This window comes from Daldinia decipiens (assembly GCF_022478715.1).
Source record: "Daldinia decipiens strain CBS 113046 unplaced genomic scaffold F4813scaffold_56, whole genome shotgun sequence".
NCBI lineage: Eukaryota > Fungi > Ascomycota > Sordariomycetes > Xylariales > Hypoxylaceae > Daldinia > Daldinia decipiens.
The window spans coordinates 84,920-109,439 of record NW_026054599.1 but is presented as its reverse complement, the minus strand read 5'-3'; the positions used below and the strand labels follow the sequence as shown (position 1 = coordinate 109,439).

The 24,520-nt window shown below is 48.3% G+C and overlaps 10 protein-coding genes across 10 annotated transcripts; 8 read left to right on the top strand and 2 right to left on the bottom strand.

Moving 5' to 3' along the window:
• Positions 1-676: 676 nt before the first annotated feature.
• On the top strand, positions 677-2,346 carry F4813DRAFT_383641 (transcriptional adaptor-like protein; the record flags this gene model as incomplete). The annotated part of the gene is made up of 2 exons (XM_049245968.1): positions 677-769; positions 853-2,346. The coding sequence occupies 2 exons, from the start codon at positions 677-679 to the stop codon at positions 2,344-2,346; spliced, it is 1,587 nt and encodes a 528-aa protein (XP_049094911.1).
• Positions 2,347-2,671: 325 nt separating this feature from the next.
• On the top strand, positions 2,672-4,315 carry F4813DRAFT_376411 (uncharacterized protein). The gene has a single exon (XM_049245118.1). It carries the CDS (start codon positions 2,832-2,834, stop codon positions 4,215-4,217), a length of 1,386 nt encoding a protein of 461 aa, XP_049094910.1. The 5' UTR covers positions 2,672-2,831; the 3' UTR covers positions 4,218-4,315.
• Positions 4,316-4,492: 177 nt separating this feature from the next.
• On the top strand, positions 4,493-5,765 carry F4813DRAFT_376410 (Rhodanese-like protein). Its single transcript, XM_049245117.1, has 2 exons — positions 4,493-4,779; positions 4,934-5,765. The coding sequence occupies exons 1-2, from the start codon at positions 4,653-4,655 to the stop codon at positions 5,287-5,289; spliced, it is 483 nt and encodes a 160-aa protein (XP_049094909.1). The 5' UTR covers positions 4,493-4,652; the 3' UTR covers positions 5,290-5,765.
• Positions 5,766-5,833: 68 nt separating this feature from the next.
• Positions 5,834-6,554, top strand: F4813DRAFT_287159 (uncharacterized protein). The gene has a single exon (XM_049240563.1). The coding sequence runs from the start codon at positions 5,946-5,948 to the stop codon at positions 6,321-6,323; it is 378 nt and encodes a 125-aa protein (XP_049094908.1). The 5' UTR covers positions 5,834-5,945; the 3' UTR covers positions 6,324-6,554.
• Position 6,555: 1 nt separating this feature from the next.
• F4813DRAFT_287178 (aldehyde dehydrogenase) lies at positions 6,556-8,802 on the bottom strand. The gene has a single exon (XM_049240565.1). The coding sequence runs from the start codon at positions 8,311-8,313 to the stop codon at positions 6,811-6,813; it is 1,503 nt and encodes a 500-aa protein (XP_049094907.1). The 5' UTR covers positions 8,314-8,802; the 3' UTR covers positions 6,556-6,810.
• A 575-nt stretch (positions 8,803-9,377) lies between these two features.
• Positions 9,378-11,471, top strand: F4813DRAFT_287162 (putative GMC oxidoreductase). Its single transcript, XM_049240564.1, has 2 exons — positions 9,378-9,805; positions 9,860-11,471. The coding sequence occupies exons 1-2, from the start codon at positions 9,562-9,564 to the stop codon at positions 11,275-11,277; spliced, it is 1,662 nt and encodes a 553-aa protein (XP_049094906.1). The 5' UTR covers positions 9,378-9,561; the 3' UTR covers positions 11,278-11,471.
• Positions 11,472-11,629: 158 nt separating this feature from the next.
• F4813DRAFT_376397 (DEAD-domain-containing protein) lies at positions 11,630-14,594 on the top strand. The gene is made up of 2 exons (XM_049245116.1): positions 11,630-11,857; positions 11,930-14,594. The coding sequence occupies exons 1-2, from the start codon at positions 11,729-11,731 to the stop codon at positions 14,231-14,233; spliced, it is 2,433 nt and encodes an 810-aa protein (XP_049094905.1). The 5' UTR covers positions 11,630-11,728; the 3' UTR covers positions 14,234-14,594.
• Positions 14,595-14,933: 339 nt separating this feature from the next.
• On the top strand, positions 14,934-16,164 carry F4813DRAFT_286883 (adenine nucleotide alpha hydrolases-like protein). Its single transcript, XM_049240558.1, has 3 exons — positions 14,934-15,286; positions 15,375-15,831; positions 15,957-16,164. The coding sequence occupies exons 1-3, from the start codon at positions 15,081-15,083 to the stop codon at positions 16,155-16,157; spliced, it is 864 nt and encodes a 287-aa protein (XP_049094904.1). The 5' UTR covers positions 14,934-15,080; the 3' UTR covers positions 16,158-16,164.
• Positions 16,165-16,774: 610 nt separating this feature from the next.
• Positions 16,775-20,625, bottom strand: F4813DRAFT_286885 (uncharacterized protein). The gene has a single exon (XM_049240559.1). It carries the CDS (start codon positions 20,542-20,544, stop codon positions 17,218-17,220), a length of 3,327 nt encoding a protein of 1,108 aa, XP_049094903.1. The 5' UTR covers positions 20,545-20,625; the 3' UTR covers positions 16,775-17,217.
• Positions 20,626-22,004: 1,379 nt separating this feature from the next.
• Positions 22,005-23,926, top strand: F4813DRAFT_286980 (UDP-glucose 4-epimerase). The gene is made up of 4 exons (XM_049240560.1): positions 22,005-22,390; positions 22,522-22,756; positions 22,810-23,260; positions 23,324-23,926. Exons 1-4 carry the CDS (start codon positions 22,362-22,364, stop codon positions 23,725-23,727), a joined length of 1,119 nt encoding a protein of 372 aa, XP_049094902.1. The 5' UTR covers positions 22,005-22,361; the 3' UTR covers positions 23,728-23,926.
• The last annotated feature ends 594 nt before the right edge of the window (positions 23,927-24,520 follow it).

Here is a 24,520-nt window from a genome sequence, read left to right as displayed (position 1 = left end):
CAGTTTAAGTATCTTGGGCAATGTACTATTTACTTCAATGAAAAAATGCCGCGTATTCTTCACTCGTACCTTCCATAAAAGGGAAACAATAATTACGAGGTGATACAATAGGTGTACACGTGCACCTAGAAACATTGAAGTTTTAATGTTTGCAACTGGCTTAATTTACCTACCTAGGTACCTAAGGTATCTCACATGATATTATTAGGACACTTGACAAATAAGTAAAGCTTATTCACGTGACTAAAGAGCCTCAGCCTTTTTCGGGTTAAAGCAGGTGATACTATTTGTCAAATCGGCGCGACGCATTCCGCATCTGCAACCTTTAACCTACCTAGAGGTCCACTACCTACATGTAACCAACCAGCAAACATACTAGAAGCTTATTATGGCGTACATACTATAGTAGGCATCCAACTTGCTATCCTCTATCGCCGACTAACTTCTATTACTTGTCGCGCAACATCAAATCTACAATACTCTTCATGGTATACTCTTTACAAAAAGAATATTCCGCTTACTTCAAATACGACATCCTGTTGATCCCCCTCTACCGTATTACTCCGTCGTCAGCCGGCGTGTCTTTATCAGTCCATTTCAACCACAATCTGATAATCAATTGCGAAGTCCTTCCAAATCGGGCTTCGTAATCCCGAACTTCACACTGGACGACAACATGGGTGTCATCCGCAAAAAGACGGCTACCAGAGGTGGCGAGAGCGGTGTTAAATACGTTTGCGACGTCTGCTCGGCGGACATCACCTCTACAGTACGTCTTCATCGCGTCCCTATTATTATCACTACTCCTCTCTCCGCCTATCTATCAGCGCTAATTGAATTCTATCTATACAGGTCCGAATAAGATGCGCCCACAGCGCATGCAATGAGTATGACCTCTGCGTTCAATGTTTCTCGATGGGCGCCGCGAGCGGCTCTCATCAACCAGCTACCCATCCCTACAAGGTCATCGAACAAAATTCATTCCCTATTTTTGACAGAGACTGGGGTGCAGACGAGGAACTGCTGCTTCTCGAAGGCTGCGAGACTTACGGACTTGGATCATGGGCCGATATTGCAGATCATATTGGTGGCTACCGTCACAAGGATGAGGTTAGGGACCATTATCTCAAGGTGTACGTTGACTCGCCGTATTTCCCGCTTCCGGAACGCTGCAAACCATCCGACATGGAACTGGCACAAGATGTACCCCGCGAAGAATTCCAGGCGCGCAAGAAGCGACGCATCGAAGATCGCAGGGAGGCTCAGAAGAACGCACCCCCGATGCCGCCCAAGACAAAGCCCACGGCCAGTGTGCCTTCCTGTCACGAAATTCAAGGCTACATGCCCGGCCGACTCGAGTTTGAGACCGAGTATGCTAACGAGGCCGAGGAGGCAGTCCAACTGATGCAGTTCGACCCCGGCGACGGTATCAATCCCCATACAGGAAACCTAGAGCCGGAAATGGAGCTCAAACTCACGGTCATGGACATCTATAACTGCCGGTTGACCCAGCGCGTGGAACGAAAGAAAGTGATTTTCGAGCACAATTTGCTGGAATATAGGGAAAATAGCAAGCAGGAAAAGAAGAGAACCAAGGAAGAACGAGATCTTCTGAGCAAAGCCAAGCCTTTTGCACGCATGATGAACCATGACGACTTTGAGGCGTTCTGCCAAGGTTTAATTGACGAGTTGAATCTACGACAAGCGATTACGCAGCTGCAAGAATGGAGGAATATGAAGATTGGCGATCTTCGCAGCGGAGAAAAGTACGAACAGGAGAAAAGCCAACGCATACAGAAGGCCATACCGATGGGTTCGATGGATCGCGAACGACTAGCTTCAGCGCAACGATCCAAGCAAAACAATCAGCCGGAACCACCTAGCGGAGCTGCTCTTCTCGTAGCGCCCGAGCTCCCATTTAGACCTGCTACAGTTGGAACGGTATCTCAAGACGTCCCAGATGCTTCAGCAAACGGCGAGCCCAAGCCTCTCGCAAATGGGCACACGAACGGAGTTACCAACGGAGTTACGACTAACGGGACACCTGGGCCGGGAAAGCAGAAGTTTATCTCACAGCCTATTTCGGGCGTACAGCCACTGGCGCTAACCCAAGACAACGCCCCAGACTTACATCTACTTACGCCGGAGGAAGTAGAATTGTGCAAGGTTTGCCGAATACAGCCGAAGCCGTATTTGATGATAAAAGAACAGGTATTCAAGGAAGGTCTAAAAGGCAACGGAGCTTTAAAAAAGAAACAAGTGAAGGAGATTTCTCGATTAGATTCGCAGAAAGGGAGCAGGATATTCGATTTCTTTATTAACTCCGGTTGGATTGCTAAGGCATAAGCTTTTCCGGTAGTAAGTTTAGGAATACCGTCAGTTAGACAAGCTCTTAGGTATACGAGTCTTACCCCAACTTAATACGACGTATCATACGCGCTAAGGCACTTATTTAATAATATTATAGCAGCCGATGCAAGATTACAAGTATCTCTGTCTCTTCGCGATGTCTCAATATAGTTTCATTTTATAAGACAACTTGTGGTGCGTATTGAGTGCAGCGAAATAGTAGATAAGTGTACATACCCGTGTTACCTATTACCTAGTGTACCTAGTTAGCTGGTGTAAGATACACAGTGTACATATAATATGCACATACTACATTAGGTAACATCATCCTGGTACCTGGTAAGCCGCAACCATAAGCCACAACTATCTAATACCCGCTCCCCCAATTCCAATCGCCTTAACCGCGTTCTAATCGCGCCTAGACCATTCCTATTTCTACCTGTCGGTCCGCGCCCTAGTGTGACCTCCCCCCTCTTCCCACGATGGTAATTGGCTATCAAACAATCGTAGGCTTCATGCCGCGTCGAAACCTCCTCCTCCCGACAATTTGTATCGTCCTCCTTATTGCGGCATGGACATTCCGAACTCCAAGTCCCTCTATTGAAAGATGGCTTGACACATCTGCCATACGAGGTACTACATCGCCGCCCCTCTCATCTTCTAACAATCCTCCAACCCAACTCCACAGCGATGTCGACCTATCCTCTCCCGACGCTCCCTTTGTCGGCTGGCCGTTACAAAGGGTATGCAAGGAGGCCACGTGGGTGGAAGGGTTAATTTACATATGCGACAACAATTCCGGTGGGATTGGTAATATACGAAATTACATCCAGACCTGCATACGGTATGGTCTCGAAGCTGGCGCCACGGGTCTCGTTATGCCCAAGATCCGAAAACGCAACGAGACAGACCTAGCCGACCTCTTCACTGACTATCTACCACTCGATTACATGTTCGACGAGAAGCACCTCAAAGATGCATTTTACCTCAACTGTCCCCAGATCACGCTCTACGACAATATCAAGGATATACCCGGCGTAGGTAGCAAACCTAATATCGAGCATATCACACCCAAGAAGTTTGGAAACCGCGAGGGCTGCGACTGGCGAGATCAGAATCGTCACACGGATCGTTTCGGTGATAGATTCCGCAGGTGGTTGAACGATCCCAAGAATGGACAGCTCCCGCCCTCGAGAGATCATCCGCGGTTGATACGTTTTAATTGGGGTGTTCTCTGGGATTGGCAGATATATCGCGACGGCCCCGAATTTGCGAATACGTTCGGTAGCATCCTAAAATTTAATGACCAGCTACTCCGCTTAGGGGAGGTTACGTTACAAAAAATGCGTGCGTATGCGAAGGCCAACGGAGTCAAGGATGGCAAGTTCCTCGGCGTACACTTGAGAACAGAGAGCGACGCGCTGAGTTTCTGGCCGACGTACGCTACTCAGACGGAAGCCTATCTAAAACAAGCCACAAAGCGAGGCTTTGAAGCGGCGTACATAGCCACGGGAGACCCTCTCGAGGCGCAAAACTTTGCAGGGGCGGCCATCGAAATGGCGCAAATGAGAGTGGTTAGCAAGACAGATCTGCTGGAGGACGAAGATCTGGAAGAGCTAGAGTCGTTGAGCTGGGATCAACAGGGCCTGATCGATCTGATCGTCCTCCTGGGAAGTGACTATTTTGTAGGCACAATGCCGAGTAGTTTCTCGATTTACATAGCGATGAAGCGGCACTTAAAGACGGAAGGTATATATACGAGGCCTTATAAGGTCGGATCGGAAGGAGATGGACTGTCGTATCTCGTGGGCAACTACGAAAAGTACTGGGAAGGTTGGCTCTACATGTGGGATGGTATGTGGCCTTGAGACATGTCTTTAGTAGAATAGCATCTCCTTAGATGCGAGTATCATAACAATAGTATGTACTATGGAGTGGTACATACGTGTATTTAAAATGTACCTACAACTTACATGTGAAAGGGGTCCGAAAGGGGGCCCTTGCCTGCGTGTGTATCCAAAATGTGTTTTTTATGTGCATATGCCTACTAACCTATGTAATCTAATATATAGGTATATATGCATTATTTAGGTTATGTATGCGACCGTACTCTTTAAAGACATATACATATACCTAATCTAATAAGCAGAAACTCAGGCAAGAACTTAAGCAAGAACTCAAATTCACAACCTCGACATCAATTTTAGAATCATCTCGACTAGAAAACTCGTTTAGCTCCCGGTTCACCCATTGGGCAAATACTAAGCTACTCTATTCTGAGATAACTTTCTCCCACGCTCAAAATGTCTATGGTAACCATCTCTAGCCTACAGCGCATCACGGCGTCAAAGCTAGCTGAGATGTTACTTGTCAGCGCGAACCCGCCGTCTTCGGACGCAACCGTAGCCATCGTGGACGTGCGAGATGACGGTACGTATTACTCTCTTTTTAAGGCTTTGACCTTTTGATTAAACTAGACGAATCGCCCGTTCACTAAATTTGGCTTGGTTTGGCCGACCTCTCTCGTCCCATCTATTATACCTAAGGACATATATACTAATATAATCTCTATACCGGCGCGCAGATCATATAGGCGGGCATATCAAGTCGTCGCTGCATTTCCCTAGCCGCAGCCTTGACGCTACCATGCCCACCCTATTGCGCAAGCTCGCCGACAAGGAGATAGTTATCTTCCATTGCGCCTTGAGCCAGCAGCGCGGTCCTAGCGCCGCCCTTAGATACATCAGAGAAAAGGAAGCGGCAGCCTCGGCGGTAAAGAGGACTGCAGAGGAGAAAGAGGTTAAAAAGGAGGGTAATGCGGCCAAGCAACAGCAAGTCTACGTTCTAGATAGGGGCTTCGTCGGCTGGCAGGAAGTTTATGGCCCTGATGAGCGTCTTACAGAGGCGTATAGAAAGGAGTTATGGGAGAGTGGGTATTAGACCAAGGCCACGATCAGAAAACCGCAGCATTAGAGATTGGCGTTTAGTCAAGATGGATCAAGAAGCATGTCTATTGGCAAGTGCGGTTGTGGATTATATTCGGTGAGCTTGTTCTATCATTTTCCCTGGTAATTTCTTCGACTCACAAATGCTCAGAAGGGGTAACTAATTCCCCGACGCCGCTGTGTGCAGCCCTTGGGATGGCGAAATCGAGTTCTAGACGTCAAGGTCAAGACGTGACATTCCATTGTAGATCGAGCATAGTTAATTCGAAGTTGTCTCACTACATGAGTTCAAATTGAATTTACATAGGTTTCAACGTGTCTTAGAATCTACACGATAAGCTCATGCTTGCCTAGGGGCTAGAAGTCTTTGGCCAGAGAAGCCCCATTCTTAGATATACAATAAAGACATGCTCAAGATTGACCGAGAGAATTTGAGTTCTCGCATTGACGCAAGGGGGACTTCAAATATACTACCAGAACTTTCTCCGATGCTTGGGTAATATACTAATATATAGAGAGCAGCAATTATCTTTAGATATGCCATATACTTCTACATAATGGCTATATTAGACAACTCATTACCCCCTTTCTGATCTAGCTTGCAAAATAACCCGGCAGACCCCTAGCACTCGACGTCTCGAATCTGTAGTCATGGTTCACCTACCCACCGATCGGGACGAACTACGCCGTCGCGTATCCATTAGTACACTTCCAAGGTTAACTCGAGCGGGTACATTCGAGATCGAAATACGTTATTTCATGAAGCACGTCCGCCATCGAGCCCGGAAATTTGAGAAACTCTGCAAGAGGCTTGCTAGCGTTATTAGTGGAATCCTGAAATATCTCGCGTTCGCTCCATACCTTCCTTGCGTATGCTTCTTCATCCTGGCAGACAAATTCGGAACGTCTACGGAACACGAATCTATAGAAGAGACTTTGGACGAAATTATCTATATTGCACATCCAGAATACCTTAGCGATGACAATTTCAATGTAGTGATTATAGAAACACGGGAGGTTGAAGGCTGAATGGCGAAGCTTAAAACCTAAAGGAGACAACCGGCTATCTCGAGCTTCAAAGCAATGCTATTCTCGCTCTAAGAGGTCCAATGAGGACCCAAATGAGGATTGGTACGGCATTGAGGGGCGGGAGCTTGGTCGCGCTCAAGTATATGTTATTACGATTTTGATCTCATAGGGAAGAAACGATGCGCTAGCTCCTACGATATAAACATGGGCAACTATTTCTCCGACTTTTCTTTCTTCATGTCTAATAACATCTGATAGGACGGCTCATTCTGCTTTTCATTAAGCTTCAGCATGGTGGTACCAATAAGAACTGGTTAATATGTACAAGAATACCACTAAACGAATAAAAAATGTCTCCTTTTCAAAATGTCCCCCACGACCCCTATTTACCTCCAATCCTGAAAGGTACCTCCTAATCAATGTTAACCGCCGTGTCTCCCGCTTGTATTTTCATATTTTCCACGTAACCCATGTCGTCGTCCAATGCTTACAGTTTCGAGAACGAAGTCGGCACGCTCCCGCCCGTCTCGACCAACGTACTCTTATTCCTAACCCACGCCTCAAGCCCTCTCTTCCCGTTTTCCACTCCGACGCCGCTTAGCTTCCAGCCGCCGACTGCCATCTCGGCGGGACTCTCACCCCAGGTATTTATCCAGGTAATGCCGGCCTCGAATTTCGAGATGATATTGTGGCATAGGTCGATATCGCGACCCACCACGCCGGCGGCAAGTCCCATATCTGTCGCGTTGGCGCGCTGGACAGCCTCGTCGACCGTGTCGTACGCCAGGATTGTCATCACAGGTCCGAAAATCTCTTCCTTCACGATGGTCATCCCATCGGTGCAGTCCGTAAATACCGTCGGTTGGACCCAGTAGCCCTCTTTTAATTCGGGAGGTATGCCGGCTGGCTGTTCTAACCCACCGCTCAGCAACGTCGCCTTATCTTGCTCGATGCCCTGGCGCATGTACCGAATCACTTTGTCGTAATGCATCTTGCTGCTAAGAGGCCCGAAGTTGGTTGTCGGATTGAAAAGGTCGCCCGCTCGGACGAATTTTATCTTCTCGAGCAAGGTGCGCTCGAATGACTTTTTTATCGAATTCGGGACAAATACCCGCGTGCCGTTTGTACAGACTTGGCCGGTACTGAAAAAGTTTGCCATCATAGCTACGTCTACGGCTTGGTCCACCGCCGCGTCTGGGAGGATAACTAACGGGCTCTTGCCACCCAGCTCCATAGTCACATACTTCATTCCCTCGGCGGCAGCGCCGGCTACCTTCATCCCGGTGCTGACCTGTCCGGTGAAACTAACCTTCGCGATGGCAGGGTGTCTCGTTAGATAGGACCCGACGTCGCCGCTGCCGTATACGACGTTGAAGACGCCGTCTGGAAGACCAGCCTTGCGGTAGAGATCGGCTAGGTATTCGGCGTGCAGTGGAGTGTTCTCACTCGGCTTGTAAACCATGCAATTTCCGGCAGCCAAACAAGGCGCGGACTTCCAAAGGGCGATTTGGATTGGGTAGTTCCAGGCTCCGATGCCGGCGCAAACGCCTAGAGGTTCTTTAGACGTGTATACCATAGCCGACGGCCGAAGGCGAAAGGATTCGCCATTTAGTCCACCGCTGGCTACCAAGCTTGCATAATACTCGAGAACGTCCGCCCCCGTGGTGATATCCACCGTTGAAGTTTCCGAGAAAGGCTTCCCGGTGTCGATGGTCTCGACACGCGCGAGAGCATCGTTGTACTCGCGCAGGAGAGCGACGGCTTGCTGTAGAATACGTGCTCTTTCTACAGCAGGAGTGCGAGACCAGGAAGGAAATGCTTCTTGGGCCGATTGGATTGCGGCGTCGACAGATTTTGGCGAGGAGATATGTATCTTGCAGACGGCCTTCCCGGTTGATGGGTCGATAGATTCAAAACTACCCGAGGATGGTGCTAAAGGCCGCGGGTGTCCCGCGTAAAATGCATGTCGGTCTAAATCCCTGAACTCCATGATATATATAGCCACGCTACAGGTATGATGAGAAATAACAGTGAAATTGCAATCGCGGTTGAATCTCTAGGTAGTCAGTAAGTCGTCTTCTCTCCTACGAGTAAAATGTGAGGCTTGATATGAGTGGCTGGTGGCGATTGAGGACTTGATTGAGACCCGAGGTTCCTATCTTCAATATCAACAGGGAGCCCCTTGATAGGTACAAGATATTGCTAGAATATAAACTAGAATGAATTTGGTGTGTAGATACGAAGCTATCAGTGTAACCTGGACTCGAAACACGAACTTCGGACGTGGATATTTATTGGGTCGGCTCCGGGTAAGATTCACGTCATCAAGTGGATATGTAAAACGCGGTGTTGGCGGTTATTGACAGTAATGTATTAGCAATTTATGTCTCCCGAACGAGCCCCGCCAGTTTGATCGAAGCTAACGCCTCGTGACGGTAGATCGTAACGGTAGATCGTGACGGTAGAAGGTGTATTAGTTATAGATAGCCGTCGACTCGTCGAGTCCAAAGTCTCAGCTAAACCTCATCTGTTTTCGTTATCTAGCAACGGTAGATTACGCCTTTGATAGACTCGAGATAGGAATCGAGCGGTGGCAAGTAAAGGTTGGAGCGCGGGTAGGTTAACTTCTTAACCTAAGGTGTTATTAGCCAAGTAAAGTTGGTGTGCAGGTGGGCAGGCTAGGCTATAAGAAGTTCATCTTTACCCAACTTAGGATAGCCCAAACCACCAGATCGACCTTGTTCTGCTTGTTCCGGTCTGTGCTACCCACAGCGTATCTGTTCTCTGCCCGGCAGCCCGGCCACGATTCGGGATTCGGACGAGTCAGGTAAGTAGTCAGGTAAGTCAGGCCATTCACCGCTCTGCACATATGATTTTTGCTGCACGTATACAACTTATGCAACCGTGGACTAGCAATGCTAGTGGGGGCGATTGTGAAGGATCAAGCTTGTCAGGGTCCTTATCTCGAAATTTGTAATTTGTATAGCGCTTGACCGAGTCCCGAACCGCCTTGGCAACTTTGTCATGGAATTCGCCGAGGGGCTTGAAAGATTAATAGACCCTGACTGCCACATGGCAAAGTGCTGTCTCGCTGACTTGTAACATCACAGGACCTGCAGCTAAAGATACGTGTTTAGCTAATCTCCAGTTGTTCCAAGTCGTTCCAAGGAGAAAGAAACGTTTACGGGAAAAAGAAAAATCACAAGCGAAAAAACTACGAGAAAAAAAACCCCCCAAGATGACCACTTCCCAGCTCCCAATATCAGATTCCGACAAGTATGATTATGTAGTCGTTGGCGGGGGTACCGCGGGCTGCGTCGTTGCGGCGAGGTTGGCAGAGTATCTACCACACAAAAACATCCTTCTCATCGAAGCTGGCCCTAGTGATTTTATGGATGATCGCGTTCTCGACCTTAAGCAATGGTTAAAGCTGCTAGGTGGTGAGCTCGATTATGACTACGGCACTACCGAACAGCCTATGGGTAAGTTCTTTTACTTCAAGTTAAACTTGTCCCTTATCTTACCGTACCCTATAGGCAATTCTTATATTAGACATTCGCGAGCCAAGGTTTTGGGGGGCTGCTCTTCGCATAATACCTTGATCTCTTTCAGACCTTTTCAGTATGACCTGGATATCTGGCAGTCATTGGGAGCACAGGGCTGGACTTTTCCCATCTTCATGAAAGCGTTGGATAGATTGAAGAATACTATCCAACCAGTTCATGCGAGACATCGCAATCAATTGTGCCAGGATTGGGTTGATTCGTGCAGCTCTGCTCTGGATATTCCCGTCATTGACGACTTCAATAAGAAAATTTCGCAAACTGGCTCCTTAAAACCTGGCGTCGGATTCTTTTCGGTGAGCTACAATCCAGACGACGGAAGACGATCCAGTGCTTCCGTCGCGTATATCCATCCCATCCTGAGGGGTGAAGAGAAGAGGCCGAACCTGACGATCCTGACGCATGCGTGGGTGTCGAAAATCAACGTTAGCGGAGATGCTGTTAGCGGAGTAGCTTTGACGTTGGAAGATGGCTCGTCGCGTACTATCAAGGCGAAGACCGAGACGATATTGAGCGCAGGGGCTGTAGATACCCCTCGGCTTATGTTGTTATCAGGTCTTGGGCCTAAGAAGCAGCTGTCAGATCTTAATATCCCCGTCGTCCGCGATATTCCGGGCGTCGGTGAGAACCTTCAGGATCACCCCGAAAGTATTATCATGTGGGAGCTGAAGAAACCAGTGCCGCAAAATCAAACGACGATGGATTCTGACGCGGGAATCTTCTTGCGTCGCGAAGCACCTGGTGCCGGAGCTAAGAAGTCGGCTGCCAATCCACAGGGCCTTTCCGATGGAGATATTGCGGATGTCATGATGCATTGCTACCAGATCCCATTCACGCTCAACACCCTCCGATTAGGATATCCCGATATCCCAGACGGCTATGCTTTTTGCATGACGCCGAACATCCCGCGGCCGCGCTCCCGGGGTCGACTATATCTTACATCTGCGGATCCCAATGTTAAACCGTCGCTGGATTTCCGGTATTTCACGGACCCGGAAGGCTATGACGCGGCTACTTTGGTATACGGCATGCGAGCGGCACGCAAGGTAGCAGAGCAAGCACCGTTCAAAGACTGGATCAAGAAGGAGATTGCACCTGGACCGAAAGTTCAGTCGGACGAAGATCTTAGCCACTACGCGCGCAAAGCAGCGCACACGGTTTACCACCCATGCGGAACAACCAGGATGGGCGACACAACGAAAGACGAGATGGCTGTTGTTAACGAGAAGCTAAAGGTCAAAGGACTAAAGAAGCTGCGCATTGTTGATGCTGGAATATTCCCAACTATTCCTACTATCAATCCTATGTTGACAGTATTGGGTGTTGCTGAGAGGGCTGCTGAACTGATTGCCGAAGAAGCTGAATCCGAAAAGGAGAAGGCTAGGCTATGATCGGATGTAAATGTTGATTCATATAAGGCGTAATTCTAGTGTTTTAAAAGACCGTTGTAAGAAAATAGATGCCCAATTTAGTTGATACCTTGGGTACTTAAACTTGAAGGTTGAGAGAAGAAGTTGCTCTTAATAATTAATAATTTCCAATCCAAGATCTCCCGAAACTTGATTTGACACGATGGTTACAGCGATGGTTATAGGTATCTAGGTACAATACCTAACCTAGTCATTTCCGCTATTGGACTGAGTTAAGCCTCCGTGGCTGAAAGGCGGTCAAGACCTACATGTACCTAGATAACGGAACCAAGTGGGCCAAAACCCGCTAAACTGTACGGAAGAGCCTGGGCAGAATCCCCGCTAAGTCTTTTTTTCTCTCTCTAAGATTTACAAGGTGCATCAAGTCCAAGTTAAGATTTCTATTATAAGTCATCAGTAATTGAAAATCACAATGCCTGCCGTTCGTGCTGGGAATCGTGCGCCGCAAAAGCAGCAGTCGCATAAGGAAAACACAAAGTCGTTAAAGAGGAAACGGGACCAGGAAGATGTCCAAAAATTACAAAATGCCGTAGACGAGCTTGTAAGTGATACTCTTCTTAAAATGTCGGTTTGAAGAATAGAGCTGACAGAATGCTTTCTTTTTCCTTTTTAGGACCTGAAGTCTGACGACACGTCCAAATTTTCAACGCTGCCACTATCGAAACCAACTACTTCTGGCCTCGAAGCGTCGCACTTCCAAAACTTAACTGATGTTCAGGCCCGAGCGATTCCCCTTGGCTTAAAAGGTCGCGATATTCTCGGCGCCGCAAAGACCGGTTCCGGAAAGACTCTTGCTTTCCTAGTCCCCGTCCTCGAGAAGCTTTACCGCGCGCAATGGACCGAATACGACGGCCTAGGAGCTCTCATTATCTCCCCTACGCGCGAGCTTGCCGTGCAGATTTTTGAGGTGCTGCGTAAGATTGGGAGATACCATACCTTCTCCGCCGGGTTGGTCATCGGAGGCAAAAGTCTACGCGAAGAAGCTGAAAGGTTGGGGAGGATGAACATTCTAGTTTGTACCCCAGGTCGTATGCTACAGCATCTAGATCAGACGGCCGGTTTCGATGTCGACAATCTACAGATACTAGTCTTAGACGAGGCTGATCGAATAATGGATATGGGATTCCAATCCGCCGTGGATGCACTTGTGGAACATCTTCCCAAATCGCGGCAGACGATGTTGTTCAGCGCTACGCAAAGCAAGAAGGTCTCGGATTTGGCAAGGCTGAGCTTAAAAGATCCCGAATACGTAGCCGTCCACGAAGATGCCGCTGCCGCGACCCCTACGACGCTAACACAACACTACCTTATCACGCCCGTAGCAGAAAAGATGGAAACTCTATATGGCTTTATAAAAGCTAACCTCAAGAGTAAGATGATTGTATTTCTGTCGTCAGGAAAACAAGTTCGTTTCGTATACGAGAGCTTTCGTCATTTACAACCTGGTATTCCGCTACTACATTTACATGGCAGGCAGAAGCAAGTGGCGCGGCTGGAGATTACGTCGAGATTTTCCGCGGCTAAATATTCCTGCCTATTTGCCACGGACGTGGTCGCACGTGGTGTGGACTTCCCTGCAGTTGACTGGGTAGTGCAGATGGACTGTCCTGAAGATACTGACACCTACATTCATCGAGTTGGGCGGACTGCGCGTTACGAAAGAGATGGAAAGGCAGTGCTATTTCTGGACCCGAGCGAGGAGAAAGGCATGCTAAAGCGATTAGAGCAGAGGAAAGTACCCATACAAAAAGTCAACGTGCGGGATAAGAAGAAGCAGAGCATCAGGAACCAGATTCAGGATATGTGTTTCAAGAATCCGGATCTAAAGTACCTTGGGCAAAAAGCATTTATCAGTTACACCCGTTCTGTTCACCTACAGAGAGACAAGGAAATCTTCAACCTGAAAAAGCTAGATTTAGATGCGTATGCTGCTAGCTTGGGATTGCCTGGCGCGCCGCAAATCAGATTCCAGAAAGGTGAAGATGTGAAGAAGTTGAAGAATGCGCCTCGTGCTGGGTTGTCTAGCGACTCAGAGTCCGAATTCGACGAAGATAAGAAAAAGCGAAAGAAGGGCGAAATCCGGACGAAGTACGACCGCATGTTTGAGAGGACGAACCAAGACGTGTTAACAAGTCACTACAATAGAATGATTGGAGACGAAGAACAAAGAGCAAGCGATGACAGTGATGACGATCAGGACTTCCTTTCCGTAAAGCGAGTACTACAAGGAAACGACTTAGATGATGCCGAGGAGGGTAATGGACTGGCTCCTGGGAAGAAGATTATCACAGGTCTTGGCGGCGAAGAGCCGTTCGTGGTAGACTCTAAGCGCAGAGAAAAGATGCTCAAGTCTAAGAAAAAGATGCTCAAATTTAAAGGCAAGGGAGATAAGGTGGTATTCGACGACGAGGGGATGGCGCATCATCCGTATAGAATCAAGGGCGAAGTAGACTTTATACAGGACGGATCCGCAGAGGTTCAGCGACAGAAATTCGTGGAGAGCGAAGCGGTTAAGGTCAAGGAAGCGGATATTAGCGATAAGCAGCTCGCCAAGAACAGGCGGCGGGAGAAGAAAGAGAAACGAAAAGCTCGGGAGGCGATGGAAAATGACGAGGCAATGGGTAGCATGCCTAGACTCTCGGGTGGTAACGACGGAGAAGATCCTCTCGCTCTCATGGCATCTCTACCATTGGTAGGAAAAGGGGACGGGGGAGGGGAAAGGGAAAGGAGTGGTAGCGAAACGTCTGAAGAGAAGCGTCCGAGGAAGAAAGCGAAGAAGTGGTTCCAAGACGACTCAGAAGACGAGAGGCAGAAGGCTAAGAGTAGAAAGGGTAAAGGAAAAGTTATCGAAGTTGGCGAAGCACCAGATACCCTAGAGGAGTACGAGGCTTTGGCTGCAGGACTGCTCGAATATTGAAGAGTTTGAAGGTTCGATTGATGAACCTATTAATATATTTAGGTATAATTTAAATAGGACGATACGATTGCAGTTCTACCAGGTTGTTGTTTAGGTTAGAGTAATTGTTTCTAGAGGTAATTGTAGGAAGGACCAGGTATAAGGTAATAATTAGGTAAGGATTAGGTGTACACCAATAAGCGTACGGCAAAGGAAAGGGGAGGAAACGAAACACACGGTACTGAAATGAGGCTATCACGATCTGTTGTTGCTTGTTGTTTTGTTGTGTGTGTGTGGGTTAGCCTAAAAGGTAAACCCTTTTAGGCTTAGCCCCACGCACGTGGTGGCACGTGACTAGATTACATAATTGGCTATTCCCCATATTCCAACAGTAATACAAGTACTTAACCTAGGTATTTAACATAATGTAGCAGGAGATGTATACTTAATCGGTACCTACATACCTAGGTACCTTAAGTACATATACTACCCCGCGACCCCTCCATGCCCCCTTCTCACCTTCCCACCTTCCCACCTACAAAAGGAGGGGACCTTTAGCCGCCTTGACCCATAAAATTGTCAAGTCGTCTTACTGTAAGGAACGTCGCATTCAATCATCTCGTCAGCCGCGACAACGAGGTCCCACCTTTAATCTACCCTTACTCATATTATTTGCATCCCCGTCGTCTCGGTCCGATATGAGAAAGACGACCTTTTTCTAAGGCTCCCAAGGCGTAGCATGGCAAGCGACACTCCATGAACAGCAACCCCCCCGCCGTTCTCAGCCTCGAGGACATCTGATTCTACCAACGATCAAATTAGAGAGAATAGAATAGTGCCTACACAGCCAGACTATACCGAGACAGATATGGCAACAATTGAGAACGGGTCGGCTCCGTCCCATCCTCGTACGAACGGCACAACGTCCAACGAGCTCGAGGTTCTATGTCACGGACTCAAGGCTAAGGTGGACAGCTTTCTCGATACACCCACAGAGGATAATATCCTCAATTCCGTGAAGAACCAAATAATTATCGCAAGAGGTGTCATAGACGAAGCGCTGCGGCGATATAGGTGCACACTCCCCCTTTTAATCTTGTTTCTTTTCCTTTCCCTTCCGTTTACGAGTCCAAATTCCCCGAGCTAACCGCAATAACGGTAGACCTGAAGGATTATCTCTATCTTACAACGGCGGGAAAGACTGCCTCGTCCTTTTAATACTAATTCTAGCCTCGCTCCCCTCGTCCGTTTCATTGCAGTCATCCTCGGCACAGTCCTCGACAGCCGCCCGACCCGAATCTTCCTCGCCTCTGCCATTCCCGCACCGACTACAAGCCCTTTACATCCGGCCGCCTCTCCCCTTTGTCGAGGTAGATGAATTTGTCGCGACGACCTCGTCAGTTTACCACCTCGATCTCACCACGTCGAACCAGCCCATGAAACCTGCGTTGACCGAATACCTGCGTGACCGCCCCGAGGTCAAAGCCGTGTTCGTCGGAACGAGGAGGACTGATCCACACGGCGCAGCCCTGACTTTTTTCGATGAAACAGATGCCGATTGGCCTCGCTTCATGCGTATACACCCAGTCATCGATTGGCATTATCGTGAGGTTTGGGGCGTAAGTTCCTCCCTTCATTGCTTATTAGTTATTCCTTCCATTCGGCAGTTTTCTTAGCTAGGATTTAAATAGGAATAAGATAATAAACTAGTAGCTTGTGGACAAATACTAAAATGAGGGATTAGTTTATACGAGCTCTAGACATTCCATACTGCCCACTTTACGATATGGGATACACATCGCTAGGCGGCATAGACGATACGCACCCGAATCCGGCGCTAAAGGAGGGCGGGAAAGGGTGCAGCAGCAAAGTAGACGGGCAACACTTCCGACCGGCGTATGAATTAACGGAAGATAGAGAAGAAAGGCTGGGTAGAGACCGATAGTGTCGTCATGTTTTCATAAAGAGAATAAGTAAGCAAACATCGAGATGGCTGCCTCTCTTATGGGTTGCGATTTATTTAAAACAGTGGATAGCTCGCACGAAATCCTGGTGATGACGAACACGATTCGGTGGACTAAGGGCAGTATATTTGGTGTTCTACACAGGTTTATGTCCATACGTATGTACTCTTACACGGAGGCAGGAAAGCTCGAAGATTCGAGCCTTTCGGATGGGTTGGTTAGATAAAGAGAGTATTGGTTATTTACCTACTTGTTTGGTTTCTTCCTTATAGATATCATCTCCGCTTACTTTCTCTAGAGTTACTGGGAGAAGCAATAGATAGGCGGGTGCGCTCATTATGCGATTTGGTCGATTTCATCGTGATAGACGACTTTTATGTATCAAGGGTCCAGTAGGCGTAGGGAATAGCGAGGCTTATTAATTACGAGTGATATAAGATGAACTGCTGATTATGTATGAGGTGTTTATCGGGACAGAATTAGAAATATTCAGCCTTTGAGGATCTTATGTAGCGGAATTGGTATTCAAAGGCTTGCAGTTACTTCTTTCTAACCGCCCCCTTTTCCGTCATAAATGACATGTTGTACTTTGCCACCTTCAAGGGCGAAGTCGTTTGATGCACTCATGTGGATTTCAATAGACTAAGACCGCTACCTGTTTATAGTATTTGCTTAACCGGCGTATCAAAGTGCGCATGCACATCTCCTTGATCGACGAGAGAAAACATCAAGGGAAAAATAAAAGCTAAAATTGAGCAAAATATTATTTATTTACAGCTTGGTATCATCACATCAATCCCTCTGACCATTGCCAGCCCTTCTTCCCTGCCCTTCATGCGAAATACCAAGAATCGATACCAAAACTCCTTAAGCTTTCTTGTTGGGTCGTTGGTTGGATGAACTAACTCAACCCGTCTATTGTGTCTGCGTGCCCGCCTTGTTCGCTTTCGCTTATGCAGTCTCATCTCGTGCTTGTGCTGCCGCCTCTTCCCCCCACGGGATGACTCTCAATTAAGTAGACACGTATTAAACGCCTTGGTCTCAACGGCCTACCCCCCACGATGTCGCTTCTACGACTTCGCCGTATAGTCTGAGGCGGTAGAAGCACGTATGGTCCGCGCCGTAGTTTGTTACCGCCTTGACGATGATGTGGCTGGTAGCGGCACGCATGCGCGCAAGCTCGCTGCTCATCTTAAAGATTTGAACGCCATCGCCGTAGTCCCTGTGTTCGTACGTGAAGTGGCCGATCTTGACAAAGCCTTCCGGTCCCGTGGTAACCTCGACTGCGAGTGGGATGGGCATGTGACTCGCTGAGAAGGCGCGTACCTCGTCACGCAGCGTCACCTCTTCGATATACGCCCACACCTCGATGTCCTTGGGTATCGCGCCCGGGTCCAGTGTCGAGCCGGGCAGGATATGTTCTACAACTAGGTGCTGTGGAATGACGGTGCGGCTTGTCATAACCCCAATCGCGTTGGCGATTTGCGGTACCCCCCTGACGGTTCTCCCGGCGCAGAAGCATTCGCCTTCTTCGCTCCAGGAGGTTACAGCAGACGATGGGGGCTGGGGCCTGTAGCCGTCACGTCGGATCCACTTAGCTCTTCGCTTGAAGTAGTCGTCGGGGGGTTCCCAGGCTAATGAGCTGGAATGCGGATCGATGACTGCGCCTGCGCCTATGCCGAAGAAGTTGACCTGGTTTATGAGCATATCGTTCGCGTGGCCGCGTATACGGCCGCTGGCTAAGGCGTCGAGTTTAGCGTTCTCGATAGCTTTCCGTATTGCTCCATCGCATATGGTTCTGACTTCCCTTTCGGTCAAACCTCCATGCGTATTCTTAGCAGAATTACGGAGTTTGGTCACGGTATCCACGAGCTCTTTGATCCGAGCATCCTGAGCCACGAGCTCCTTGCGGATTTCTTGCTGGTAAGATTTAATTTCGCCTCGGAATAGTTTTATGAATTCTTCCCTAGAGACGGCAACCCCACCCACCATTCTCTTCAATTCTTCCTTGTTCTGACTCACCCAGTGGTCCCAGGACCGCAGGAATGATGCTTTATCAATTGGTGCGGCATGCTCTCCCGAGGAAGTGTTTGACCCGGGTTGTAACCCGAACCCGTCCTTGCTTAAACGTGATTTTATCGCGAGCCAGTGCGCGTTCGAGATTTCCGGGGCCGCCTTTTTGACGTTTTCCAAAGTCAGAATTATATCATCTTCCTTAATTAAATCTCGTAGAGCGTGCCAGAAATCTTGTGATATCTTGAAATTGCCCTTTCCGTCCGTCTCGACGAAAACTTGATCAGGGATTTTTGGTGTGAGGTTATTGACGAGTTTTGTTTGGGTATCCCCCGACTCGAGATCAATATTGTTTCTACCCCCTCTTATATTCCCAGGTATAATCTTACCAAGGTTGTTCTTCATGCTATCCCAACTAAGCCATCGTCCGCCGGTGCCAGAAAAGACATCGTCTCGTGGTGATGTAGAAGCTCCGCCAATAAGACTTAATAGAAGCCAGGCCCAGAATAAAATGGTTAGAAATACGAAAATTGTGCTCGCCCATGCATTCGGGCCTCCAAGTGCCGCCCAGTTAAACAATGAGCGACGCTTCCGTGCGTGATTTCGTTCTGTGCGACGTCTTCTGGGTCGATCTAAATTCGATTTGAGACGAAAAAAATCCGGACCCGAGTCGTTGGATGAATCATCTACGGCGTCATCGGCAAAATTTTGATTATGGCCGTGATTAGCACGATCATCCTCGGCTACATCTTCATATTCGGCAGCATCATCGAGCTCGTTACCAAGAGGATTCAGATCTTCCATCTCCTGGACCGGAGGAACCCCCCCCCCTGACATTTGACCACTATTAACATTTCCGTCGGTGTTTGCGACTGTGCCGTTATCAGCCGCATTGGAGATATCTTCGCCGGGAGTACTATCAGCAGCAGGTACATCATGGATATTGTTTACAGCGTCGGAGTTAGCCGAATGCTTATATTTGGTGACATAATCTTTCCTCGACGCTTTTGCTTGTTGATCATGCTCGGCACGCTCGGTAACTCTGTCGAACTCGGCCATGATTTTTGCCGTCGTCGCCTGATCGTTACCCATATCCTGTATTAAGGCCCTTACCGCCCGGATTTCTCGCGGCGTCAGATGGTCTAAGGTGTAAGCAGGGATGGAAGCTGCGTCGAAATGTAGGTGCCGCGGCGACGTTCGCATATCTCGGATGAGGCTTTCTACTCTCTGCCATTGAGCTGGGGTCAAACCTGGCTCCTTAGGAATTTCTTTAGGCCCCGAAGGTGTAGGGCCGCCGTTGTTAGCGGGGGGATAGGCAGCGGCCGCGGAGTTGTTCTCGTTCGGAATCTCTACATACCCGGTATTCTGGGTCGTAGAGTTGTTGCCCCCGCGAGAAATAGGCTTAGTTTCGTTTACCGAAAGTCCAAGCGCAGGTGCCTGGCCGTCTCTGTTTGAGGGTGTCGTGAGCGTTGCGTCACCATATAATACATTCTCGGTAGTGAAACTCCTTGACGAATCAAGACGTATAGGAGCGCGTGCAGGAGCAACAAATGATGTAGAGGGAAAGGGGGCACCTCGTCCTGTTGGCACTCCGTAGAAAGAGCCTTCAGATGGAGACGGTACCGATGGATGTGCATTGTGGATAAGAATTTCAGGATCGGGGGATCTATACTGAATAGGAGCATACGGTGGTTTCTGCTTGTCTTTCCCCTCGGCCGTGAACATCCGGCCCAGCTTAGTTACACTAGGACCCTTGTAATCGTCGACACGTTGGATGCGTGGTTTCCACCCGTACTTTGGATCGTATTGGTACTTGTTATATTGGTTTACAATTTCGTCTTGATGATTGCCGTCTGCTCTGTCCCCTTCGTTCGGAAGTTGGGACTGGGCCTGGGCCTGGGATCCATCTTGAGCGGACTGCTGGACGTCTGGTTGGGTATTCGGTTGATAGGAATCATCCACAAGAGCCATGCTTGATCGCAGCTCCTGTCCTGCAATGTTCGTTCCCTCTTCGACTCCGTTATCTTTTTCGGCTTCCTCGACGGTCTCCCCGACAATTCTTTTGAGGTCGTTCTCCATAGCATAACGCTTACCGTCTTTACTATTCATTCTTCTGGTAAAGTGCCTATCTTCGTCATCCTCGTTAACGAATCCAGGTTTGGCCTTTCTACCTCGACCCTTCTTTGCAGAGTCGAGGTTTATATGCGTATTGACGCCATATGATCCATCATGAACCGGATATAGACTAGGAAGATCTGCTGGTGGCGGTTCAGAATAGAATTTTTGGCGCGCGGTGTTAGGGGTGCTGCTTGTGCCGGTAGCACGGCTTCTCGCACGAGTGTTACGTCCAGACATGATAGATTAAACCGGAATGATCCCGGCAGGAAAGCTAAGGACCAGGTTAGCAAAGTATAGGAAAGACTCGTAATAATGCGCAACACTCTACGTGTGAAGGAATCAAGGCGGCGGGTCGGAATGAGACGCTGTGAAATATAACATGATTCTCGGCCTCGGCCCTCTTCGTGTGAAAAGTGATAGCAACTCACAAGGTAACAATTGAGACGGCGAGAAAAATGAGCTGCTAGAACGTACCCAAGCTCACCCCTACCCCAGAATTCAAAATATAGGTTAAGTCACTTCACAGATCATACGCGACTAGCCTATCGTAGAGACGGTTGGCGGATCGGAGGGATCACGATAAAAGATGAAGGAAAAATGTAATGTTGATGAATCCTTTTTTTGATGGAGGTAGATGTAGATGAATAGATCTAGATCTGGTCATTCTCCCGTTGTCCTAGCCACCTTGCCTAATACCTAAGACCTCGCGCGATGATGTGAAGCTGAAAGCGTCCGGGCGCAAAAGTAGTACTATGCTTTGTTAAGTGGTACTAGAGCTACTACGGCGTACAAGGGCGGGAGTCTACCGGGTCCGGCGACACTCTGTAGGCGTAGTACTTGATGCATAAAGGTTGCAGGCCGGAGTTGTTAAGCTAGGAAGAGACTTGATGTGATGTTTCCGAAGACGGCTTTGAGCACGAGGTGCACAATGCTTTTCTTTGCTCTTTGTAGTATCTCTACTGGTGCATCCAAAATCGTCAAAGAAACGATTGGAATGGACTTGTCGAATTGGTCAAAATGCCGATGACATAATCCATAACTGGCCGTATATTTCAAGATTGCGAATAAATTAGGGAAGGGATTAGGGTATCGGAATTCCAAGCTTGAAGTCATCTGGTCGCGTCGCGCCGCGCATATGGAACCCTACCTATTTAGGTAACAATTTAACAATGTACAAGTTCGATGGCGAGCGAAAAGTTGGGCTTAATAACTTACGGCGCCACACACGTAGACGCTAAACGCGTAAGCCACGACATCTTGGCAAGCTGTATTCCATTGTATATTACCTACCTTATGTAAGCTGCTAACATTAGGCATCACCTAGCATTCCCGGCTAGATATATAGAACAAGTGGGGTGAATTAAGTACATTAGGGAGTATGTATTCTTGACCCAAACGAACGGTTTAGATTTCCCTTACATTAACCCTATGTAATAGCGTTAGAATTTATTTTTGGAACTTATCTCTTATTAAATCGATTATATGCCCCTGTTTATACCTGTTGGCAATAAGCGTAGGTATCTCATATTATTAGTAATTATCCAGGAGCTCATAGATCGTCGATGCATCGTCATTACAAAAAGCTTATGCGGTATCAAGGTACCTACCTAGGTAAATTACCAGTTAAATTATCCATGTTGATGGCGATACAATGAATACCCAGGTGGCGTTGATCTGACCTGTTTGTGTGACAGCTTCTAACAGACTATTAACTGACTGATAGTTAATAACCCATGTCCTCCAATGTCTTCACACTGTGCAACTCCAACCCCGCTACTGCATCTTCTACAGTCCCAATAGGGTTTATCTACTGTAAATACATCTATCGGAAGGAGGGGCAAACCGTAACCCCTCCAATTTCGTTCCGATTTTAAAATGGAGATTGTTGTTGACCGCCGCATCCCCAAAAGTCGCGATTCTATCGCATATCTATCGCACATCCTCCTCTCCCCCCCCCTCTATAAACAGATGCCCCTCTATAAGCCTCGATTTGTATTGTGGTTCGTATCCTCTATCCTTTTCATCCCATCAATTGGTCTGTTCAACTTTTAAAGATGGCTGTAGGAACTGTTCTGATTACCGGGTAAGTGAGGTTTATTTTGAACCTATACCTATTCGCCTTTTTCGCGCCCCCCTTTATAATTATTACGTCCTAGAACAAAGGCAAGCCGTCAATTAAGGTATACGTTTATGCTAATAAACATGCGCACGCAGCGGCACTGGCTACATTGGATCCTTCACCACGCTTGCCTTGCTTGAGCATGGTTACGAGGTCATCATTGTAGACAACCTATACAATTCGTCCGAGGTTGCTCTCGACCGCATCGAGCTTATTTCCGGCAAGAGACCAATTTTTTACAAAGTTGACCTTACGGAGCAAGATGAGCTCGACAAAGTCTTCGCTGCTCATCCCCAAATCGATAGCGTCATTCACTTTGCCGCGCTGAAGGCAAGCTCGCCAATTCTCCATCGCCCATGCCATGCCGCTGACTTACGAACCAGGCTGTCGGCGAATCTGCCGAGATCCCTCTTGAGTATTACCGCGTAAACGTCGGTAGTACCATCTCCCTCTTAGGTTCCATGAAGAAGCATGATGTTACCAACATAGTGTTTTCCTCTTCGGCAACGGTCTACGGCGACGCGACTCGTTTCGAGAACATGATTCCCATCCCAGAGCACTGCCCTATTGGGCCTACAAACACTTACGGAAGAACTAAGGCCATTGTCGAGAACATGATCGAGGACTTTATCGGCGCGCAGCGCCAAAACTTGAAGAAGGCCGACAAGCCGTTTGAACAATGGAATGGCGCCAACCTGCGGTACTTCAACCCTTGCGGTGCACACCCCACCGGTATTATGGGTGAGGATCCTCAAGGCGTACCATATAACTTGCTGCCGTTGCTGGGCAAAGTTGCGACTGGTGATCGACCAAAAATTCTGGTCTTCGGAGATGGTAAGCCAGGCTTAGTCCCAAAACTTTGATGTTATGGAAGACGCTAATAAGAATCTTACGTAGACTATCCATCCCGAGACGGGACCGCCATCCGCGACTACATCCACGTCGTCGATCTTGCAAGGGGTCATTTAGTCGCGTTAAACTATCTTCGTGAACACAAGCCCGGCGTCAAGGCGTGGAACCTGGGTTCCGGCAGAGGTAGCACCGTTTTCGAGATCATCAAGGCGTTCAGCAAGGTTGTCGGTCGCGACCTGCCATATGAGGTAGTGCCACGAAGACAAGGTGACGTGCTAGATCTTACTGCCAACCCGACGCGAGCGAACCAGGAACTGCAGTGGAAGACAGAGCTCAGTATGGAGAAGGCATGCGAGGATCTATGGAGATGGGTGTCGAACAACCCGAAGGGATACCGACAGGAGCCTCCAGCCGAGCTGCTAGCTGGCGTCAAGGGTAAGACCTCTTGATGCGCGAGCAGATAGCTACCCCGCGCCGCATTATTGGTGGGAATTGATTAGCAACTTAACTTGACTGGGCAATGCAATTTGATCCTTGCGCGTTTACCTAGAGAATAGACGAAAGCTCCGCCTTGATACCGAAACGCGAACCACCTCCCGTTGACAGGTTAGGTGAATAAAAGATTTTACGAGCGTCATGCTCGAGCTGAGCCACTAGACGATGATAACATCAAGCTGTCATCGAACATGAATTATGCACTCCTTTCCGTCCAATCGAGGATAACCCAGCTGTTTTCCGATTTGTCATACGTGGTGAACTGTCTACGATATCCCTGAAGTTTCGTTTATCCAAGACCTGTACAACCCAAGATAATCTGGTTACGTACCTCAACCCGATAGAGTACCTATGCACAGCCACTCTACGTTTCGAGCTACCCGTCTACCAAGACGCTTGTCTAGAGAGACGATATCGAATCAGCTGTTGAATCAACGTACTTGTCGTACTCGCTACCACCATGACGAGAGTGATCGGTTGGGCAGCATGAGCATAGTACGCAGCAGATTGCAGATTAATTATATTACTTCCGGGACGCGACGGCAGCCCACATACTGCAGGTCGACAGGCCGGTAAGCGAATTAGAGACCGAGGGATGCGTGGCAGTTAACAACAGCACGAGGTTAGACGAGGTTAGACGAGGTTACTATTAGATGAGGTTAAATGGAGAAATAACGGAAATGTTTTAATACCTAGTTCCACATGTTTCCCGTGCGGTGATCCACCCAAGACCCCTGAATATGGCTT

Excerpts from the sequence above, each read along its gene's own strand:
- F4813DRAFT_376411 (XM_049245118.1), top strand. The coding sequence starts at position 2,832 with ATGGTAATTGGCTATCAAACAATCGTAGGCTTCATGCCGCGTCGAAAC.
- F4813DRAFT_287178 (XM_049240565.1), bottom strand. The coding sequence starts at position 8,313 with ATGGAGTTCAGGGATTTAGACCGACATGCATTTTACGCGGGACACCCG.
- F4813DRAFT_286980 (XM_049240560.1), top strand. The coding sequence starts at position 22,362 with ATGGCTGTAGGAACTGTTCTGATTACCGG. Across the intron at positions 22,757-22,809 it reads TTCACTTTGCCGCGCTGAAG|GCTGTCGGCGAATCTGCCGA; the intron begins GCAAGCTCGCCA and ends CTTACGAACCAG. Across the intron at positions 23,261-23,323 it reads AATTCTGGTCTTCGGAGATG|ACTATCCATCCCGAGACGGG; the intron begins GTAAGCCAGGCT and ends AATCTTACGTAG.
- F4813DRAFT_286883 (XM_049240558.1), top strand. The coding sequence starts at position 15,081 with ATGGCAACAATTGAGAACGGGTCGGCTCCGTCCCATCCTCGTACGAAC. Across the intron at positions 15,287-15,374 it reads GAAGCGCTGCGGCGATATAG|ACCTGAAGGATTATCTCTAT; the intron begins GTGCACACTCCC and ends CAATAACGGTAG. Across the intron at positions 15,832-15,956 it reads ATTATCGTGAGGTTTGGGGC|TTTATACGAGCTCTAGACAT; the intron begins GTAAGTTCCTCC and ends ATGAGGGATTAG.
- F4813DRAFT_286885 (XM_049240559.1), bottom strand. The coding sequence starts at position 20,544 with ATGTCTGGACGTAACACTCGTGCGAGAAGCCGTGCTACCGGCACAAGC.
- F4813DRAFT_287159 (XM_049240563.1), top strand. The coding sequence starts at position 5,946 with ATGGTTCACCTACCCACCGATCGGGACGAACTACGCCGTCGCGTATCC.
- F4813DRAFT_376397 (XM_049245116.1), top strand. The coding sequence starts at position 11,729 with ATGCCTGCCGTTCGTGCTGGGAATCGTGCGCCGCAAAAGCAGCAGTCG. Across the intron at positions 11,858-11,929 it reads AAAATGCCGTAGACGAGCTT|GACCTGAAGTCTGACGACAC; the intron begins GTAAGTGATACT and ends TTTCCTTTTTAG.
- F4813DRAFT_287162 (XM_049240564.1), top strand. The coding sequence starts at position 9,562 with ATGACCACTTCCCAGCTCCCAATATCAGATTCCGACAAGTATGATTAT. Across the intron at positions 9,806-9,859 it reads CACTACCGAACAGCCTATGG|GCAATTCTTATATTAGACAT; the intron begins GTAAGTTCTTTT and ends CGTACCCTATAG.
- F4813DRAFT_376410 (XM_049245117.1), top strand. The coding sequence starts at position 4,653 with ATGTCTATGGTAACCATCTCTAGCCTACAGCGCATCACGGCGTCAAAG. Across the intron at positions 4,780-4,933 it reads CGTGGACGTGCGAGATGACG|ATCATATAGGCGGGCATATC; the intron begins GTACGTATTACT and ends ACCGGCGCGCAG.